The sequence below is a fragment of the Sus scrofa genome, chromosome 4 (assembly GCF_000003025.6).
Source record: "Sus scrofa isolate TJ Tabasco breed Duroc chromosome 4, Sscrofa11.1, whole genome shotgun sequence".
NCBI classification, from domain to species: Eukaryota; Metazoa; Chordata; class Mammalia; order Artiodactyla; family Suidae; genus Sus; species Sus scrofa.
The window spans coordinates 110,567,622-110,587,389 of NC_010446.5; the positions used below are offsets into that span (position 1 = coordinate 110,567,622).

General features: G+C 45.0%; 1 protein-coding gene across 2 annotated transcripts in view; it reads right to left on the reverse strand.

The window, feature by feature from the left end:
- GNAI3 (G protein subunit alpha i3) overlaps positions 1 to 11,710 on the reverse strand; it is a 51,969-nt gene extending 40,259 nt beyond the window's left edge. The window contains exon 1 of one of the 2 annotated variants that reach the window (XM_005663586.3): positions 11,174 to 11,710. In XM_005663586.3, the coding sequence (XP_005663643.1) occupies positions 11,174 to 11,291 (118 nt within the window). In that variant the 5' untranslated portion in view covers positions 11,292 to 11,710. The remainder of the gene's footprint in view (positions 1 to 11,173) is intronic. The other variant, NM_001123117.1, reaches the window with a different exon arrangement.

Genomic DNA, 19,768 nt, shown 5'->3' on the forward strand with positions numbered 1-19,768 from the left:
CTCTGTACTTGAACTGTCTAAGAGCTTTGTCTATTTTTCATTTACACCTCCCGGCTAGGAAAGTACGTGTGTGCATATAAGACAATCAGATACCTAATTGTAAATAAGCTAATAAATGATCCTCCTTCTGAACATTTTATTAAGCTTTTGGTTAATAAAAAGTAGCCTTGACTAGGAGTTTCTGTTGAGCCTCAGCAGGTCAAAACCCCAACTAGTATCCATGAGGATGCAGGCTCGATCCCTAGCCTGGCTCAGTGGGTCAAGGATCTGGCATGGCCTCAAGCTTCAGCACAGGTCACAGATGCAACTCAGATCCCAAGTTGCTGTGGCTGTGGTGTAGGCCGGCAGCTACAGCTCCAATTAGACCCCTAGCCTGGGAATTTCCACATGCTGCAGATATGGCCCTAAAATGAAAAAAAAGAAAAGTAGCCTTGACTAAATGCAATGCAGTGTCCTGGATTAGGCCCTGGAGCAGGAAAAGAACATCAGTGGAAAAACTGCTGAAATCCAAATAAAGTGTTAAGTTTAGTTAACATTAATGCACTAATATTAATCCCTTAGAATTAACAAATATACCACAGCTATGCAAGCTGTCATCATTAAGGGAAATCAGGTGAACTGTAGGCAGGAACTCCATGCATTACCTCTGTGGCTTTCCTACAAATCTAAAATTATTCCAAAACAAAAAGTTTACTAAAAAAACTTTTTAAGTTGTCTAGAAAAAGTTGAAAGAACTACAAATACCAGCGAGACTATAAATGCGGATTTTAAATGCAACCATATAACAAAAATAAAAGAACAAGGAGTTCCCGTCGTGGCGCAGTGGTTAATGAATCCGACTAGGAACCATGAGGTTGCGGGTTTGATCCCTGCCCTTGCTCAGTGGGTTAACGATCCGGCATTGCCGTGAGCTGTGGTGTAGGTCGCAGACGTGGCTCGGTTCCTGCGTTGCTGTGGCTCTGGTGTAGGCTGGCAGCTACAGCTCTGATTCGACCCCTAGCCTGGGAACCTCCATATGCCGCAAGAACGGCCCAAGAAATAGCAAAAAGACAAAAAATAAATAAATAAAAAATTAAAAAAATAAAAGAACAAGAAATAGACTTCTCAAAAAGAGAGTAAGGAAGGAAATTATTTAATAACCTGAAATGAACCAAAATATGAGGATTTATTAAATGCTGCAAAATGGTGAAAATGATTTACATCATTAAACTGAAATAGTTCAACTTTTATTTTCGGAAATACATAACAACACCAAAATAACTTGCATAGAAAAGTTAACTGTGCCATCATATCATATACATCAGAAATGGACTAATCTATATTAATCATTAGAGTTTTACTTCAAAGAGAGCCCTGTTTTGGAGTTAATGATTCTCACGTTTTAACTTCAGGAAATAGAGGGGGAAGCGTTCTGCTAAAGGTATGTCACTCTAAAACAATCCTTCTATAACTTAGAGGAATTTGTAAAGTGTAACTTCCAAGGTCCTGGGCAAAATTCGTTTCCACATTATCTCAGGAGCAGTGACTAAAGAGGAGCTTTGCCGTTTCTCAACTGATTTTAAAATATTTTTTAACCTCATCATTCTAAAGTCATATTAGTAAGTTCCCAGGTCATATCATAACATACAACACTACACATTAAGTTAAAAAATATAAAAACTAGGGATATCAATACACAACTAAAACAGAAATCCAAATACAATGTAACACTTGTATAAGTTCTTAGAATTCAATGGAATACTATTCTAGTTTTAAAATCCAACTTGAAAGGCAAAAGGGAGTATTTGACTCAGGGTAAATAGGTTGCACAATCAACCATTATAAGACGATTAATTATAACATGTCAATTGCTAATTTTAAAAAGGTCTGATTTAAATGGTCCCTATATCACCACTGTAATAAGTGTAACAACAGGCCAGATGAATAACAGCAAAAGATATGTGAACAATTTAAATACACAAAGAGTGTATATTTTAATCATGGTGTGACGTGCCTGACGCTACAGGGGTAGATTTGCATGAGCACCTAGAAAAAATTTAGAATACTATCCACTTTTAAGTTAAGCAACAAAAACTTTTTGAGATTTAAAACACTAACATCATTAAAAAAACTGAAAGACTTTTGTATGAATATTAAAACACTGGGAGTTCCTGTTGTGGTGCAGTGGAAATGAATTTGACTAGTATCCATGAGGATGCGGGTTTGATCCCTGGCCTCACTCAGTGAGTTAAGGATTCCACCTTGCTGTGGCTGTGGCATACCGTAGGCCAGCAGCTGTAGCTCCCACTCGACCCTTAGCCTGGGAACCTCCATGTGCATGGGTGAGGCCCTTAAAAAGAAAAAAGAAAAAAAAAAAAAATACTTATTTGAGAATTAGAGCTGACAACGAAAAAGAGGGCCATAGTAGCAAAACAGTAATAGAACAGTGTACACAATAACATCCAACTATCCTTACCAGTCTTAAATTTTAAGTATCTTCCAAGTTTAAATTAGAAATCAAAGGAAAATTCATGTCTAAAGACTATATCATCCTAAAAATTGTTTCTAAGATCACCTAGGCCATTATTCAGGTACAAGTCAAATAAATTTAGTCTTTTTGGTATGCTTCTTCGCTTGGTTATCACATATATTCATTTCTGTCACCATTTAATAGCAGGACATAGAAAAGAGTATACTTCATTTACATACAGCACTATGTCAAAACTAGAACAATTAAACAGTGATCTTAACACAATGTTATTCAGTTCAAGCAGCTTGAATTACAGAAAAGATACCCATGATTGCTAAGCAGGTAACAGGATAGCCTGGATAGATAAAGACTTAAAGATAACTCCAACTTGCTCAACACTGATAAAGAATTATACCAAAATGAAGACAACTAAAATTGGTGGGGAAATCAAATACTAGAATAATTTTATTAGTCTCTTGAACATCCATTTACAGATGGGCATTTTATGAATTTGTCTTTCAGGTTTTTAACTATCTTCCTAAACAGCTTTATTATGTTAAACTACTTTCAATCAAATTCAAGACCAAGGGAAATACACAAAAGTAGCCCTCTTTATAAATTGCTAAAATATTCTATCTAGTTGATAATATTAACTTCACAGACAAGGGACTCCTGAGATTGGACCTCATTGTACAGAAAAAGGAAGATGAAGCTCAGAGATTAGGGCCGCCCTTCCAGTTTTCAGTCTCTGCTCTTTGCCCTCCATCACACAGTATCTCCTATTTCAGACTTGAGTTACTCGTTCAAACACACAGATTTTATTAGTGCTAGCCTACTGAATTCTGCTGACAACAAAACAAATTTTAAAACAAACTTCAGATATCTGAACAAATTTAGTGCCCAGTGCTCTAGACCCACATTTTAATTTTTGGGCTTCACTGCTAATATTCTAGCTGCTAAATACTTAAAGCATCTCTTCCTCTCTGTTTCCCCCGACAAGCCCCACCCTCCAATAAAACAAAACTAAAACAGAAGGAGAAGACATGGCATAGATAATGAAAATCCATGAGCAATCTCTTTGCCAAATGTTTTGACCTGCTCCCTAAGAAAAATCTCTAGGCAAGGTTATTAACAAGGTGCAAAATAGTCCATTTTACCTCTTCCCTTAGCTTTGGACAATTTTCTGGTGCTCATACAAATAACAGGTGAAAAAATTAGCCAAAACAACACAGGGACAGGAGTTCCTGCCGTGGCTCAGAGGAAACAAATCTGACTAGCATCCACAAGGACGCAGGTTTGATCCCTGGCCTCGCTCAGTGGGTTAAGGATCCGGCGTTGCCATGAGCTGTGGTGTAGGTCGCAGATGAGCCTTGGATCTGGCATTGCTGTGGCTCTGGCGTAGGTCGGCAGCTATAGCTCCGATTGGACCCCCTAGCCTGGGAACCTCCATATGCCTCGGATGTGGCTCTAAAAAGACAATAATAATAATAATAATAATAAAAGTAGGGACAATGAAATATAGACTCGGGACTGATTATAATGCATTTAAGAAAATTCCTGAATTAAAATAAAAAATAATTAAATTCAGGAGACATTAACTGTACTGCGATGGGTGTGTTGATAATGGGAGTTTAAAATATTGCACCCACCTTAAGTTGAACTTAATTACATTTCCCAACCATACAAAATGACAACATTGAGAATGAGCACAAGCATGCTCTTATGAATTAAAGAAAAACTAAAGCAACGTGTTTAGTTCCTCAATATTCCCACCTCATTCCATTAAGTTCAACTTATACTTAATGAGTGTCTAATAGGTAGTAGGCTTTGTCATCTATCAATCATTAACTCTCTAGCCCTGCCCTTTTAATAGAGACCTTGACCCACCTAGTCCCTAAAAGGGTCAGTCTTAAGAAACTCACAAACTCCACCACCCCGCCTTAATACTCCCAGCATGGAAGACTAGACTGTGGTCGGCACCTGACGAGGATGGGTCAATCTGATATTCTTTCCCAGGAACCTGAGTCCGATGACATGAACTACTTGAACTACCAGGTTAGGCAGTGTGTGAGCCAGAGGCGTCAGAGTAAGTCAGTGTTAAAGACTGGGGGAGGGGGAGTAGGGACAAAGAAGTCCTTAAGTGAACAGAGACAGCTGAGGAGGTGACTTACCAACAAAGCAGAGCAAGTGAGCAGCCTACTCTAGGAGAAATGGCGGAGGAAGGGGCCTGTATTACACGCCATGCACACTCGACCTGGTGGTCTTTCATTTCTTATCTATCCTTGGATGTCTGATGCCTATGAGGTTGCCTACTACGTCCTTTCAACAGAGCCCTCCTCGACTGGAACAAGTATACATGAATGAGTTTCTATTCCTTACAGGAAAAACATCTTAGTGTTACATTAGGTGTTGCAGCAGATACAAAGATGAGAAATACCTAGTTCTTGGCTGTCAAGGACTATATATAGTTAGGGACAGCTAAATATACAAATAACCATAATATAAGGCAGGCTATAAGCAGAAAAAGTACTATAAAATTTCAAAGAGAGAGACGGATCATATCCAATTCAGAACATCAAAAAGGTTTCATGGAGCAAAGGGAACTAAAATAGTAACCATAACAGATGGGAGTTTGGGATGTTTTCAAAATGTATTTACTAAGAAAAATAAAATGTTGGACTCCTAAGTCAGTAAACAACAAAACAAGTTAACTTTACTGGTCCATGAAGTCCAAAAATCTAGTAACAACTGAGTCACACAACTTGCCAATTGATTGGTTACAAGATGCAGGCAAGCAAGGAGTTCAAAACACAAGTTCAGTTTTCAGCATAGATATTTTGAGAATGACAATGCTGGAACAGAAAAGTTTACAACAGGTGGATCTGGGAAGCAAAGTGAAGAGGGGAGGCAAGTTCAGTACTGGATATATTGACTCCACGTTAAGTGGCAGTGAGCAGTCCATTAATTCACTGGGGGAACTAGAGAAAGAAGAGCCATCTCAAGTAAAGAAAACAGACTGCTCCAAAATTCCAAGTTAAAAAACTGTCCCCAAAAGAGGGAATAAAAGACTTTTCGTGCAAACTATTACATTTAGAATGGATAAGCAAGATCCTACTGTATAGCACAAAGAACTATATCCAATCTCTTCGTATAGAACATGAAGGAAGATAACATGAGAAAAAGAATCAGAGTTTCAGTCATGGCGCAGCGGAAACAAATCCGACTAGGAACCATGAGGTTTCGGGTTCAACCCCTGGCCTCACTCAGTGGGTTAAAGATCCAGCGTTGCAGTGGCTGTGGCATAGGCCGGCAGCTACAGCTTCGATTAGACCCCTAGCCTGGGAACCTCCATATGCCAAGGGTGCGGCCCTAAAAGGACAAAAGACCAAAAAAAAAAAAAGAAAGAAAGAAAAAAAAAAGTGTATATACATACATATATACATGCATGTCTGGGCCACTTAGCTGTACAGCAGAAATTGGCACAACATTGTAAATCGACAATACTTTAATTTAAAAAAAAGAAAGAAAGAAAAAGAAATCTGAAAAAGAATGCATAGAAATTCCTGTTGTGGCCCAGAGGTAACAAACCAGACTAATAATATCCATTAGGATGTGGGTTCAATCCCTGGCCTTGCTCAGTGGGTTAAGGATCTGGCATTGCCATGAGCTGTGGTGTAGGTTGCAGCTGGAATCTGGCATTGCTGTGGCTGTGGTGTAGGCGGTGGCTACAGCTCTGATTTGACCTCTAGCCTGGGAACCTCCATATGCTGGAGTGCAGCCCTAAAAAGAAAAAAAAAAAAATCTTATGACAGTATAACATAACAGCATATTTATCAAAGGACAAATATCAGTATTAATTCATCAAAGTCTGATTTTCAATAATAACCTATTCAGCCAGGAACATGCAGATATTTAACTGAAAATAATCAACTATAAAACACAGGGTTTAAGTGGCTTAGATGGTTCCAATTCTCCACATGCAACTTCGTTTTTGCCATTCCACTACCAGCAAAATCCTGAAGAACAAAGCATTAATCTCATCTTGCATAATAATGTTCTCTCAAGATCTGCTAAGGGAAACTATCAAGAAATGGAAATCTTGAAGTCCTCTTGCGGCCCAACAGGTTAAGAATCCAGTGTGGTCACTGAAGCAGCTTGGGTTGTTGCTATGGCTCAGGTTTGATCCCTGGCCCAGGAACTTCCACATGCCACTGAAGTAAGCTGGAGGGACTTGGTGAAAATAATATATATTTTTTTTATATTACAAAATTATGACTTGAAAAATAAGATACAAAATATTGCAGATGACATTAAATACCAATTGATATAAATCTTCCAAATCAATTTTTTTTTTTTAGGGCTGCACCTGCAGCATATGGAAGTTCCCAGGCCAGAGATCAAATGTGAGCTATAGCTACTGGCCTAAACCACAAGCACAGCAAGGTGGGATCTGAGCCACATCTGTGACCTAGACCACAGCTCACAGCCACGCTGGATCCTTAACCCACTGAGGCCAGGGATGGAACCCACATTCTCATGGATACTACTCAGATTTTTACTGCTGAGCCATAATGGGAATTCCCCAAATCAAACATTTTTCAACTGCCAAATTTAGAAAGTTTACCAGTGGAATCATACCAGAAATGTTCAAATATCATTCTAACTGCTGTAAAATTTTGAAAAATCATAAAAATGATTTAAAATTTCAAAACCATAAAACATTTGCAGAGTTCCCGTCATGGCACAGTGGTTAACAAATCCAACTAGGAACCTTGAGGTTGCAGGTTCCATCCCTGGCCTTGCTCAGTGGGTTAAGGATCCGGCGTGGCCATGAGCTGTGGTGTAGGTTGCAGACGCGGCTTGGATCCCGCGTTGCTGTGGCTCTGGCGTAGCCTGGAGGCTACAGCTCCGATTTGACCCCTGGCCTCCTGGGAACCTCCAGGTGCCGCGGGAAGTGGCCCTAGAAAAGGCAAAGAGGCAAAAAAATAAATAAATAAAAATAAAAACAAAACATTTGCAAACAGTGCACTGTATGCCTTTCTATGCACTACACTGTGGTTAGGAAACCCCACATAACACAATTTTGTCTTTCTATAGAATATTATGATTAAACAGCAATGTGATATATCAAGAGCTTTCAATAACACATCTAAAAGAAATTTAAACCAAAGGTAACTGAAGAATTATAATACTGCATTCTTCCAAATTAATCTGAATTTCTATAATATCTTTAATCTGTAACACTCATTTCGATATAACAATGATAGCTAATATGCACTACACTAAAACTGTGCGCCAAGCTGTGTTCTACTTCACATTATTATCATATTTAATCCTCACAGCAAGGATTCTTATGAAGTCCCTCTATTTTCTCCCTTTTAAAGATTAAGAGGAGGGAGTTCCCGTCGTGGCACAGTGGTTAATGAATCCAACTAGGAACCTTGAGGTTGCAGGTTCAATCCCTGGCCTTGCTCAGTGGGTTAAAGATCTGGCATGGCCGTGAGCTGTGGTGTAGGTTGCAGACGCGGCTTGGATCCCGCGTTGCTGTGGCTCTGGCGTAGCCCAGCAGCTACAGCTCCAATTCGACCCCTGGCCTCCTGGGAACCTCCAGGTGGCGCGGGAAGCAGCCCTAGAAAAAGGCAAAAAAACAAACAAAAAAAGATTAAGAGGAGTACCCTCTGTGGTGCAATGGGATTTGGTGGCATCTCTGCAGCGCCAGGATGCAGGTTCAATCCTGGGCCCAGCACAGGGGTTAAAGGATCCCGCTGCTGCCATCGCCACATAGGCCACAACTGGAGCTCGGATCCTATCCCTGGCCCAGGAGCTCCATATGCCGTGGGGCAGCCAAAAATAGGAGGAAAAAAATTAGGAAACTGAGGCAGAGAGAAAATGAGTAAATAACTTTCCCAAAGTTATAGCTGGTAAGTGGAAATTACCACTTGAAACAGTCTAACTTCAGACCCCATGTTATTTATTAATCACTACCCTAAACCGCTTCCCAGCAAGGAAGGAAAAGACAGTCATCTTTAACGAACACCTATTATGTGCCAGGAGAGACAAGAGTATGTAAACAGATTTCAACTTAGACTAAGTTTAACAGTCTTGCCGTGTTGAAATAAAAATGACTTGCATGTACATCAAAGGAGTTATTCTACAGCAAAAAGAAAATTATTTGTACGCTGTGATGGGTGCATCATGCTTACAGAAATAGCAAGGAAGATATTTAATTTCACAGGTGGGTTATGTTATGGTTCAAGCAAGAGCATCTGTCTCTGTAACCTATTTGAATCTGTTGATTTAACTTGCTCAAGAATATTTTTAAACTCTTACTTAAAACAATAAAATTGATAAAAAGTAAAAGCATGAGTTCCCGTCATGGCTTAGTGGTTAACGAATCTGACTAGGAGCCATGAGGCTGCGGGCTGGATCCCTGGCCTTGCTCAGTGGGTTGCTGTGAACTGTGGTGTGGGTTGTAGACGCGGCTCGGATCTGGTGTTGCTGCAGCTCTGGCGTAGGCGGGCGGCTACAGCTCCAATTAGACCCCTAGCCTGGGAACTTCCATATGCTGAAGGAGCAGCCCTAGAAAAGGCAAAAAGACAAAAAAAAAAATAAAGTAAAAGCAAATGCTTTAATACTTTAATTTTACTTACTGCTTTTGAAGTTCCCTAAGTGATCATCTGTTTAATTTTGTTTTTAATTAAATGTACTATTTATGAAGTCTTGAATAAAGATTTTTCTAGACATTTGAACAAGTTCTGCTTGCCTAAGTTCTGCCTGCCAAATCCTGTCATTTGAAAGAAAGACTCACAGTTTACCTTTACTTTCATAACCAATCAGTCAATAGAGACAACCCCAACGTCTTAAGTATTATGGTTTATATCAAACATCTGAAAAGCCCCAAGGAGCAATGTCCAACATTAGCTGGTTAACAGTATGTATTTTAAAAGCACCCACTACATACCAGCGACCCCACTCATTCACAAATGCTGTTAATAGAGAGTGGCAGACTGGAACTTCAATTTGAATTCATACATTCTATAGGCTTGGTATTCAAACTGAAAGCTCAAGCTCCAATGCCTAACTTTCCCTCTTTATTCAAAAAGCTGTTACCAGGGTTTCTGCAATCTACAAACCATCAAACATGTTAACATGAAGAGACGAGCATGGGCGCCCAAAACAAACCTCGGGTTATGGTGGTGCATTCTATCCTCTGGAGCTTTATATTATAAAAACTTAGCACTTCTCCTAAATCAACCTCTTTTTCTCAAAAATCAATTGTTTCAAAAAGTAAAGTGATACTGCTTACAGAAATTGTTACTCCCACTTGTTCTTCCCTAACGGATCCCTAGAAAACACTAACAGTGAAGAAATGTGGCTTGATTTATTGGTAAGCTGATGCTAGGGTACTTTATCTGATTCACTGAGCCTCTAGAAATCAGTGTCTCAAAATTCTAAAACAAATCATGCTGAGTAAAATGCATCTGACTGTAAAAGCTGCTTAAAACGAATGTCAACTAAAATAAACAGTAATTCCTGAAGCCAATATTTTTATGTTTTTAAAATTTTTATCTTTTTAGGGCCAGACCTGCGGCATATGGAGGTTCCCAGGCTAGGGGTCCAATCCAAGCTGTTGCTACTGGCCTACGGCCAGAGCCACAGCAACACCAGATCCTTAACCCACTGAGCAAGGCCAGGGATCGAACCCACAACCTTATGGTTCCTAGTCGGATTCCTTTCCACTGCGCTATGGCGGGAACTTCTGAAGCCAATTATTTTTAGTTTGAAAAAAACAAAAAAAGTACAGGTCTGTCGCTGTCACACTTTTAACAGTAAGTATGTCCAATTCCACAATTTATTTTTAGATAACTGCATTCCCACTGCCCATCATTCTTAGTAACTATTCAGAAACTTCCACTGTGTAATCTATTGACACCATTACATCTTATGCCACAAACCTCAAACAAACCAGGACATAAATTTCCTCAGCTCACACCACCTCCCCCTTATGAAAACAAGGCAAGGAGTTATAAAACCTTAAGAGAATAAATATCACAGAAAAAGGTGGATAAGTACACACAGCCTCTGCACCCGAATTCTTTTCCTTTATACCCTAGAACCTGTCATTTACCTCAACTACACATCTTCGTGTTCCTGGATAACCCGGGGTTCCTTCGCCTTCCAGACAGTTCAAAATGCCCACTCTAATAAATGGCAAGGTCCTCCGGAACCGCTGTCTCGGCCCCTCTATTTCTATTAACCACTCAAGCCTCCCAGCTCTATCCTGTCACAAAGTATCACCATGCTGCATGCACACTCGCAAGCCATTATACAAGCCCAACACCCTCTCCCACCCTCCTTGCTACCAACTCATTCCAACCCCTCACTTGCAAAACCTTCCCTAATCTGAGCTCTTCCCATATTCCTAATAAAGTCTCAATGTCCTACTGGACCATATTCCCAAGCTCTCTCCGCTAAACGCAATTACAGCATGGAGTCGCACCCTCTCGCCTAATTTCAAACACCTCAAAACCCCACCTCTCATCAAGCCCGCCCGAGGCCTCAGCCACCAGCCCCACACCCCGCCTTGAGCCCGTCACTGCCTCCAGACCCTTCGGGGTCCTTTCCGAGGGCCCGGTCTGACCCCGGCTCAGGGCTCCCGGCTCAGGGCTCCCGAGTGCCTGGGCCCTCCCGAAACCTCCGCCAGCCCCGCCCCCAGCTCCTCACCAAGTAGCAGCAGCTTCACTTCTTTCGCCGCTTTCTCCCCATCCTCCCGCAAGTTGCGGTCGATCATCTTGCTCCGTTCCACCGCCGCCTTGTCTTCGGCGCTCAACGTGCAGCCCATGGCGGCGGCGGGAGTGGGGACCGGGCCGGGGCTCACTTAACACACCGCGGAGACTGCGGCTCGGCCGGCTGAGACAGCGTCTACTGCTGGGCGGCGGCCCTCTCCGTCAGCCCCCGGAGCGCCCGAAGGAACCGGATATCCGGAGTTTCACGACACTTCCGGCGACGCCCCGCGCCGTTGCTGCGCGGACCTTTCTGGCTGGGGTAGGGGAGGCACAACCGAAAGCGGAAGTACAGAGAGAGGGTTGGGAGGGCGGTCGGCGATTCTGGTGAAGTGGGGAGGCTCTCTCGAGCTCCCCCGGGCTCCGCTCGACCTTAGTCCCCTTTCACCTTTTTTTTCGGCTGCCTTGTTTGGATAAATGCAGAAAAGCCAGGGACTGGTTGCTCCAGCTCAAGGCATCCTCCCGAGGTCACATAGCCAGCTTCAGATTGGCTTGGGGGGGTGGGACTTCCCAAATAATTGCCCACAGCCCGCACGGGAATTTCTGCTGGGAATTTCTCACTGGCCAGAAAGCCCATCTGAACTCTGGCTGTGACGATCTGGGGCCCCTGCCCAAGTGTAGAACACTTTCTCTGCCAGGGTTGTCTCAGCCAGATCGCTAGGGTGAGAATTATGTCTGGACCCTGGCCACGCTCCACATCTGAAATAAGTAAGATCGGCCATGGTTGGGACTTCATGGATCCCTTTCTGCCCTCTGGCCCACCGCCTCCTTCTCTTAGCTGTACCCTGTGGGCTTGAGAGTTGCCCAGCTACTATGTTGGCAAAGGGCCACGTGAAATCGCTAACAGATCTTAAATTACCTGAAAGATAAAGAGTGTAGTTGCTCCAGAAAATTCCCGCGTTACCTTTCCCCAAGGCAAGCCAGTGTTAGCGCTCACAGATCGTCCTGCATTAGGGGTTAGGACGTCTACCAAGATTAGTCAATCAAAGTCCCACACCCAAAACCAGTACATCCTATAAATCTCCTAAAACTTCCTGTTGTGGTAACACAAGAAAAGCGAAGTTCTAGTAAAATTTGTCTCTCGGCTATAGCATCACCTGAAAGTTGATAAATCCCCTGTGAAAGCCCCAGACTTTTTATCCATAATCCTGGATACTACAGTGAAAGTGTCCCTTAATTACCTTCATTTCCAAATAGCCTGCAAATTCTCTCACCGTATAGTCTAGGGAGAGGAATTCTTGTAGCCTCCAAGTCTTTCCCTGAAATTAAAAACTATTTCCTTAATAGAATCTAAACCTTAGAATATTAGGTCCCAACAGAAAGGTCTATATAGTGACTGTTGACCCTCAGAGGGATTTCTTGAGAGCCAACCTAAACAGCCTCATCTACCATCATACATCAAGAACAGATCTTCCAAGTTCTAAGTCTCCTACTCTTTTCTAAGTGACTGCTAGAATAAAAGGGACTGCGTTTCCATATTCAACACTTTAGGGGAAAAAGGGCCAAAGTAAAGGGAAGAAAAATCAATATTTATTGAGTACCTATTTGCCAGGTATGGCCAGGTGCTTCCATGTGTCATGTCCCTTATTCCTCACAACAACCCTGTGAGGTAGGTAATGTTATCCCCATTTTTACAGATGAGGAAATAGGCTCAGAGGAATTACGCATCTTTCCCAAGTTCACACAGCAAGTAGATCTGACTCCAAATTCACCCCTTTTCTACCATGCCACTATAAGATGTTACTTGGGAGACCTGTCAACAGGAGTTTTTTATTTGGAATTGAGAGTTACCCAAACACCACCCGGTGCAGGAAAAATTAACTTGAGAGCACAGTTTTCTCAACCTGTTGATTTCTTCAGTGGATTGAGAGGTCAAATTTCATCCAAGAACAGCTTACACAGCTGAGGATTACATATGGAATTTTATCAAGCAACCCTGGCGACCAGAAAACTCCTGGAAGATGGTCATGACAGAAATTGTTGGGGAAGTTCTCAGCATAATAGAAGAGAAAATTTTATTTCCTTCATGATCCACTCAGGGGAAAAAGTAACGGCAAATGAACCGGCACATGTCAAATTCTGTAATAAATGCCAGTGAAATCACAGTGTCAAGAAATTTCAGCCTGAATTAGCCATATCCTTGGACTTAAAATTTTCTCCTTTGATGTATGTGAAGGAAAGGCTGGAGGGCAAAGTCAAAGGAAAAGCAAAATGAATTAGCAAAATGGCGGCCAGGCTCTGTTGAAGCCCCCTATACCCACCCCACCCCCGCCCCGCATCTGTCCTGTTGCTACTGGACTCACACTGCCACCTGCTGGCAATGCCTGGGGTTTACATCAATGATGTCTGGACGTTTTCCCCTTAGCTAGGAATGCGATTCCTCCCTTATGAATTTATCTTAAAAGAGAGGAGAGAGGAGAAGAACATGCCTTTCAATCACAAAAGACTCTCCCTGGTGTATATACTATCTAATGGATTTCCTCAATGTAATAGGCACTGGAGTAGAATAAAGCTAGTGGTAGGAAGACAGAAACCTGGAAAATTTCCTAGATCTAAAGGGGGAAAGCTGCCCAGTTTCATTTAATAAATGATATTCTTAAAGCAGAGTTTAATCTACAGCCCTTATTCTTTCCAATTTGCAGGAAGCCTCCATGTCGGCCTCTTGCTGCCGTGGGCTGAAATCTCAGGAACATATTCTTCAATACGTTTCTCAAACACATTCTCTGCTTTACCGGCTGTGAATGCTCTGTCAAAATACAAGGTTCCTGATCAAATTAGACTATGAACACCTTGAAGGCAGTGACTTCAAAGCCTCTGTGTGAGTCCCAGAGAATGGGGTATTCAACTATTATGCACAGAGTTGAACTGAAGGAGTCGATGTTGATATCAACATAATTTTTAGAATAAAAATTATTTATTGGCTGTTCAAAGGGGAAGCTATCCCACTCCCACCAGCCCATCTTCCTCTTTGATGCTCAGTAAGCCAGGGATTTGTCAAATACAGGTCAGCCACTCCACCGTCTGGTCCTGTCTTGACTCTTTAATGTTACCTGATTGAATGGAGGAAAGTGGATGGACAGGTAATCCCGGATGGGTGTCCTCTCCAGTTTGCAATTATTCCCCCTCCCTTGAATTTACCACCACCAATACCAACCAACATAGTTCCTACAGTCTCAAACAGAGCAGCTGAGCCCAAGTCCTGTGCCCCCTCTCCAACCCAGGGCTGCAGGTAGGAGAGAGATTTAAGTCTTTGTCACTGAAGCTAACTTTGAGAGCGATGGATAGGAGTAGAGAGGCATTTTAATGGACCAAGGAAACCCCAACTTTCCCATTCCCAACCTTTTCTCTTGTACCCGATTGTCCAGGGGCTGGCGATGGGTCACTGCCATGAGGAGAGAGATCAGGGAGTCCAGTTCTGGAAAAAAAAGATTTACAGTATTGTTGGTCAGGATGATTACAGGCTTCTCTGTAGCCAGTCACCTTAGCAATTCGAATGCTAACCCCCACCTTCAGCATCCAACCCCCAGTCTTTCCCTTCTTCATCCTAAAAGACAGGGAGAAGGAGCATCCTGCTTTATTCTGCCTCTGCCAAAGTCAAGCCCCAAACTTGATCCCATATGCAAGAGAGAGACAGAAAAATACAACGAAAACGCTGTTCCTGGAAGTGGCAGAGAGAGAGCTGCAGTCAGCTTTCCTGTCTTCTACTCTGTGCACCCTGAGTGCTATTTCCCCTTGCTTCTGGCCAAACTCAAGAAAGGGCTGTACCCAGTTGGGGTTCTTACTTTAAGGAAAACTCATGTTTAAAACAAAACAACAACAAAAAAGATCTAGTAAATCAAATGGTAACAATTGGCTATAATTTAGTTCTTTTTTTTTTTGGCCTTTTTAGGCCCACACTCCCAGCACATGGAAGTTCCCAGGCTGGGGGTCGAATGGGAGCCGCAGCGGCGGGCCTACACCACAGCCACAACAACATCAGCTCTGAGCCGTCTCTATGACCTACACCACAGCTCACAGCAACACCAGATCCTTAACCCACTGAGTGAGGCCAGGGATCGAACTCATGTCCTTATGAATCCTAGTCAGGTTCGTTACCACTGAGCCACAATGGCAACTCCCTAGTTCCTTTTAAACTTGGCAAGGAAATTAGAAGACATGGGTCACTACCTTATCTTGCTTGGGTACAGTGTCTGCCCTGGAAGTTACATTGGAAACTGAAATATCCTAAAGGGTCCCCAGAATAACTCCAAGTCTGGCCTGCTGCCCTCCATCCTCCATCCTTTAGAGCTTCCCTGCTTCCTGAGACGTGGAAGGTTGAAAGGCATCATCTCACCTTCATGACCCTTTACTCTCGTCACCATCTCACCAGGTTCCCCTCCCCCAGAAGTCAAGGATCATAGCCAGGTCCAAGCTTTTGCCACACATCCATCCTGTTGGCTCTGTTGCTGACCCAGAAAACACTAAGCAAAAGCTGTGTGCAGAGACCCCAGCCGCAGCCCCAGCTAGCTGGAGAAAGGTGATCCCACAAGGAGTTCCCTGCAGTCATAACCAGCCCCCAGCCCCATCTCCCTCCTCATGTCCAGCAGCCCATCAGGACTCCCGTCGCGGTGAGGGGGCAGGGCGGAGGTAGCCGTCTGACACGACGATGTCGCTGGTGAGGTGTTGCTCCAGGAACTCGGAGGTCTCCTCGGCTATCTGGCCTGGGATTCGAAAGTCAACAGCGGCTGGCTCCTGCTTGGGGCTGGGTACAGGGCGGGAAACCCAGGACTCCGTGGGACAGCCAGTGCCCTGGAGAAACTGCAGGAAGTTCTCCTCAATGGAGCCCTCCCGGCTGGGCAGCCTCAGCTCCTCCTCCGGGGCCTGCTTGAAGAAGCAGACGAACTGCTTGCTGAGCTCCCCGCGGATCTGCCGATTGAGGCAGCCGTAGAAGAAAGGGTTAGACGTGAAGCAGAAGTAGCCAATCCAGGTCACCACGCTCTCCACCTGCCCCGTCGACGTGGGCTGAGCGCTCAGGGCAACGTAGAGGTGAAAAGAAAAGTAGGGCAACCAGCAGAGCAGGAACTGTCCCCCCACGGCCAGGAGGACCACGGCCGCCTTCCCGCCCCCAAACGTCCGGTGCGGGGTGGTCTGGGGGGCCCCCGAGCTGGTGACCATCGTGGAGCGGCTGCTGAGAGACTCGGAGCGTTGCCGGGGCGTCTCCATCCACGTGGGCAGCGGGCCGTGCTGCATGGCAGCCACGCGGGCCACTCGGAACATGCTGCAGTAGACCACGAGGATGAGGAGCAGGGGCAGCAAGAAGTAAAGGACCGCAAAGACCACCACGAAAAGCTGGCAGTAGGCACTGTGGCTCCATTGGAGTGAGCAGCCTAGGGGGACGCTGGGCGCTCCCTCCTCCCGGGAGACCCTTCCCAACACTGGCACAGAAGCCATGGCCAAGGCCTTTACCCACACAGCCACCAGAACGGAGGCCACCAGCCCCAGGGTCATGCGCACCTCGTAGCGCATGGGGTGGACCACGTAGTAGTAGCGCTCCACGTTGATGGCCGACACCGACAGAATGGCCAGGCTGACAAAGCACACACTCAGGAACAGGTAGAGGCGGCAGGCGACCTCCCCAAAGAGGTCCTGGTCAAAGAGGGCGGAGCTGGAGAGCATGGCCAGGGGCATGAGGGTCAGGGCGGCCAGCAGGTCCACCAGGCAGAGGTGGAAGACAAAGACAAATTTTCGAAGGGCGGGCGTCTTGGCGATAACAGCCATCACAGCAGCATTGCCGGCCACGGCGGTCAAGTCCAGCAGGAGCATGAAGAAGAGGGCCACGGATTCCGAAGCCACGTCCCGCAGCCCCACCTCTGGGACCCCACTGGCAGTAGAGGGACCTGGGGTCTGAGGGACCCTCCCTAGAGTGGAAGCATTCCCTGCTGACTGGGGGATGGGTGAGGACTCCATGGGGCCGAAAGAGGACACCCAAGGCACCTCCTGTCACAGGCCCATCCCCCATCCTAGTCCAATGACCCTGGGATGGCAAACCCAGGCCTAGGCTTCCCAACTGTGTGTGTGTGTGTGTGTGTGTGTGTGTGTGTGTGTGTGTTGGCTGCTGGGGAGGAGGCGGGGGAGTGCCTTCTGCTAGAGCCTCTCAAGTAAACTTGTATTGCCAGCCTTCAAGGGGACTTGGCTCAGGAGGCAGCTTGGGTTCCACTTTGGTGACTGCAAAAAAGCAGGGGGTGAGAGACACGGGAACCTCGCCCACCTGCCACTCCAGCTCTGGGTGTCTCTGGCCCCTTCTTTTCTACTTCCTTTCCTCTCTTCTCCACGCCCTTCTCCCCTTCCAAGGACTGTTATCCTGAGAACTCTAAGTCCTCTGTCTCCCTTTCCCACAGTCCGGCTGAGCTCCGGGATAGTGCCCCAGTTTTAAGGGTGCTTATGTAAATTTCCTGATTTCTTGTTTCCTCAGAATGGCAGGCGATCTGGTTTCCCGTCCCAGGTCTGGGACCTATTAACTCTGCGACGCTTCTGAACTTCAGTTTCTTCATAAAGGCAGCTGCAAAATGAAGGGAATATACCTACTTCACCATTGTGTTTGGAAGATGCAAAGAGATTTATTAATAAAAATACAAATAATAAGCAGAGAGTTCCCACTGTGCCACAGTGGGTTAAGAATCCGACTGCAGCAGCTCGGGTCTCTGCAAAGGCACGGGTTTGATCTCTGGCCCAGGAACTTCCATATGCCACAGGTGCGGCCATTAAAAAAACCCAAAAACTATTAATAAGCCGTAATATATATATGGTGCTTTCCGCATGCTGGGCCCTGTTCTAAGCACTCTACATATCTTAACTCATATTAATCCTCATGCGACCCTGTGAGGTAGATATTATCTCAATCCCCTAAAACCAGGGCGACAGAGATAAAGGAACTTACCAAAGGTCACACAGCTAGTAAGTGGCAAGGTCCAGGTGCACACCCAGGAGGCCCAGCTCCGGGGCCAGTTGTCCGGCCCACCGTGCCATGCTGATGGGAGCTCCACAGCGGCTGGAACATAACAGGCATTCAGGAAGGAGCGGCCGCATTTGAACCTTCTCTAAAAATGTCTCTCACTGCCCAGGGGCTACCACTGGGAAGAGGTCACCTGGAATGGGGAAGGATTGTGCTTTAGTTTGCAGTGACATCACCACGCCCAAGACAAAGAGCAGCCCCTTTGGGAGGGTGGAGAAGGGGCAGTGAAAACAAAACGTCCCAGCTGGAAGGCACCTGCGAGGTCAGCTCATCCAGCCTCCACTGCTCCCAAAGCCAGAAGGGCCTAAGTCATGAAAGCGGCCCTTCTCCACCTGCCCATTAACTTCCCAAGGTCACCGTGTCCCTGCAGGTGGGAGGGGAGCTGCCCTGAATCTCCCAGATCTTTGGTCACTGGAACTGACCCTCGCAGGACCCCAGGGCTAAACCCCTCCTGTCCCCAAACAACAAGGGAGGAGTAGGCATCCGTGTAAGAGGTCTGGGGGTGGAAATGGGTGAGCACAAAGCAGAGAGGAAAACCACCGGAAGAAACTTTCAAAGGAAGAAGTCGGGGAGTTCAGCATCTCTCATTTCTCCAAATGGCAGATTGAAACTGTTTTATGTGTCTCATTATCCCTGCCGGCTTTGCATAGACTTGAAATAAGTTATCCAATGTACAGCTGACCCTTGAATGACATAAGTTTAAATTGCAGGAGTTCACGTAATACGCGGATTATTTTCAATAGTAAATACTACAGCACCATAGGATCCCATCAGCAGTTGGTTGAATCCGCAGATGCAAAATTAAGGGTTTGGAGGAACTGGGAAACAGAAGGCCAACTCTAGAGTATACACGGGTTTGCCACTGCTCAGAGGCCCAGCAGCTCTAACCCCTGAGTTGTTCAAGGATCAGTTATAATTTTTTTTTTTTTAATTCTGTGTGCTATCTTTTTTTTTTTTTTTTTTTTTTTTTTTTTTTTTTGCTTTTTAGGGCTGAACCTGCAGTAAATGGAGGTTCCCAGGCTAGGGGTTGAATTGGAGCTGTAGCTGCCAGCCTACACCACAGCCACAGCAACTCAGGATCCAAGCTGCATCTGCAACCTACACCACAGCTCATGGCAACGCCATTTCCTCAGCCCACTGAGCGAGGCCAGGGATCGAGCCTGCAACCTCATGGTTCCTAGTCGGATTCATTTCTGATGCACCAGGACGGGAACTCCGTGTATGCTATCCTTACAGTCCAGATTCCTTCGGCATAGTGTACTCGAGTGTCACATTAGAGGCAAACTATGGACATGCTAAGTCTGATGGGTTTTCTGCAGACAAGTCAGAAGTTTTCCAGATCAGCTTCCTCATCTGTGAAATGGGTAGGTTGGACCAAACAACCTCCAAGTTTCCCATATATGATACATTGGATGGCTCAGAGAGTTCCTGCGCTGCTCAGTTAAAAATCCATAGTTTTCCCGAGGGCAATAAAAAGGCCCACCTGGAGTTCCTGTCGTGGCGCAGTGGTTAACGAATCCAACTAGGAACCATGAGGTTGTGGGT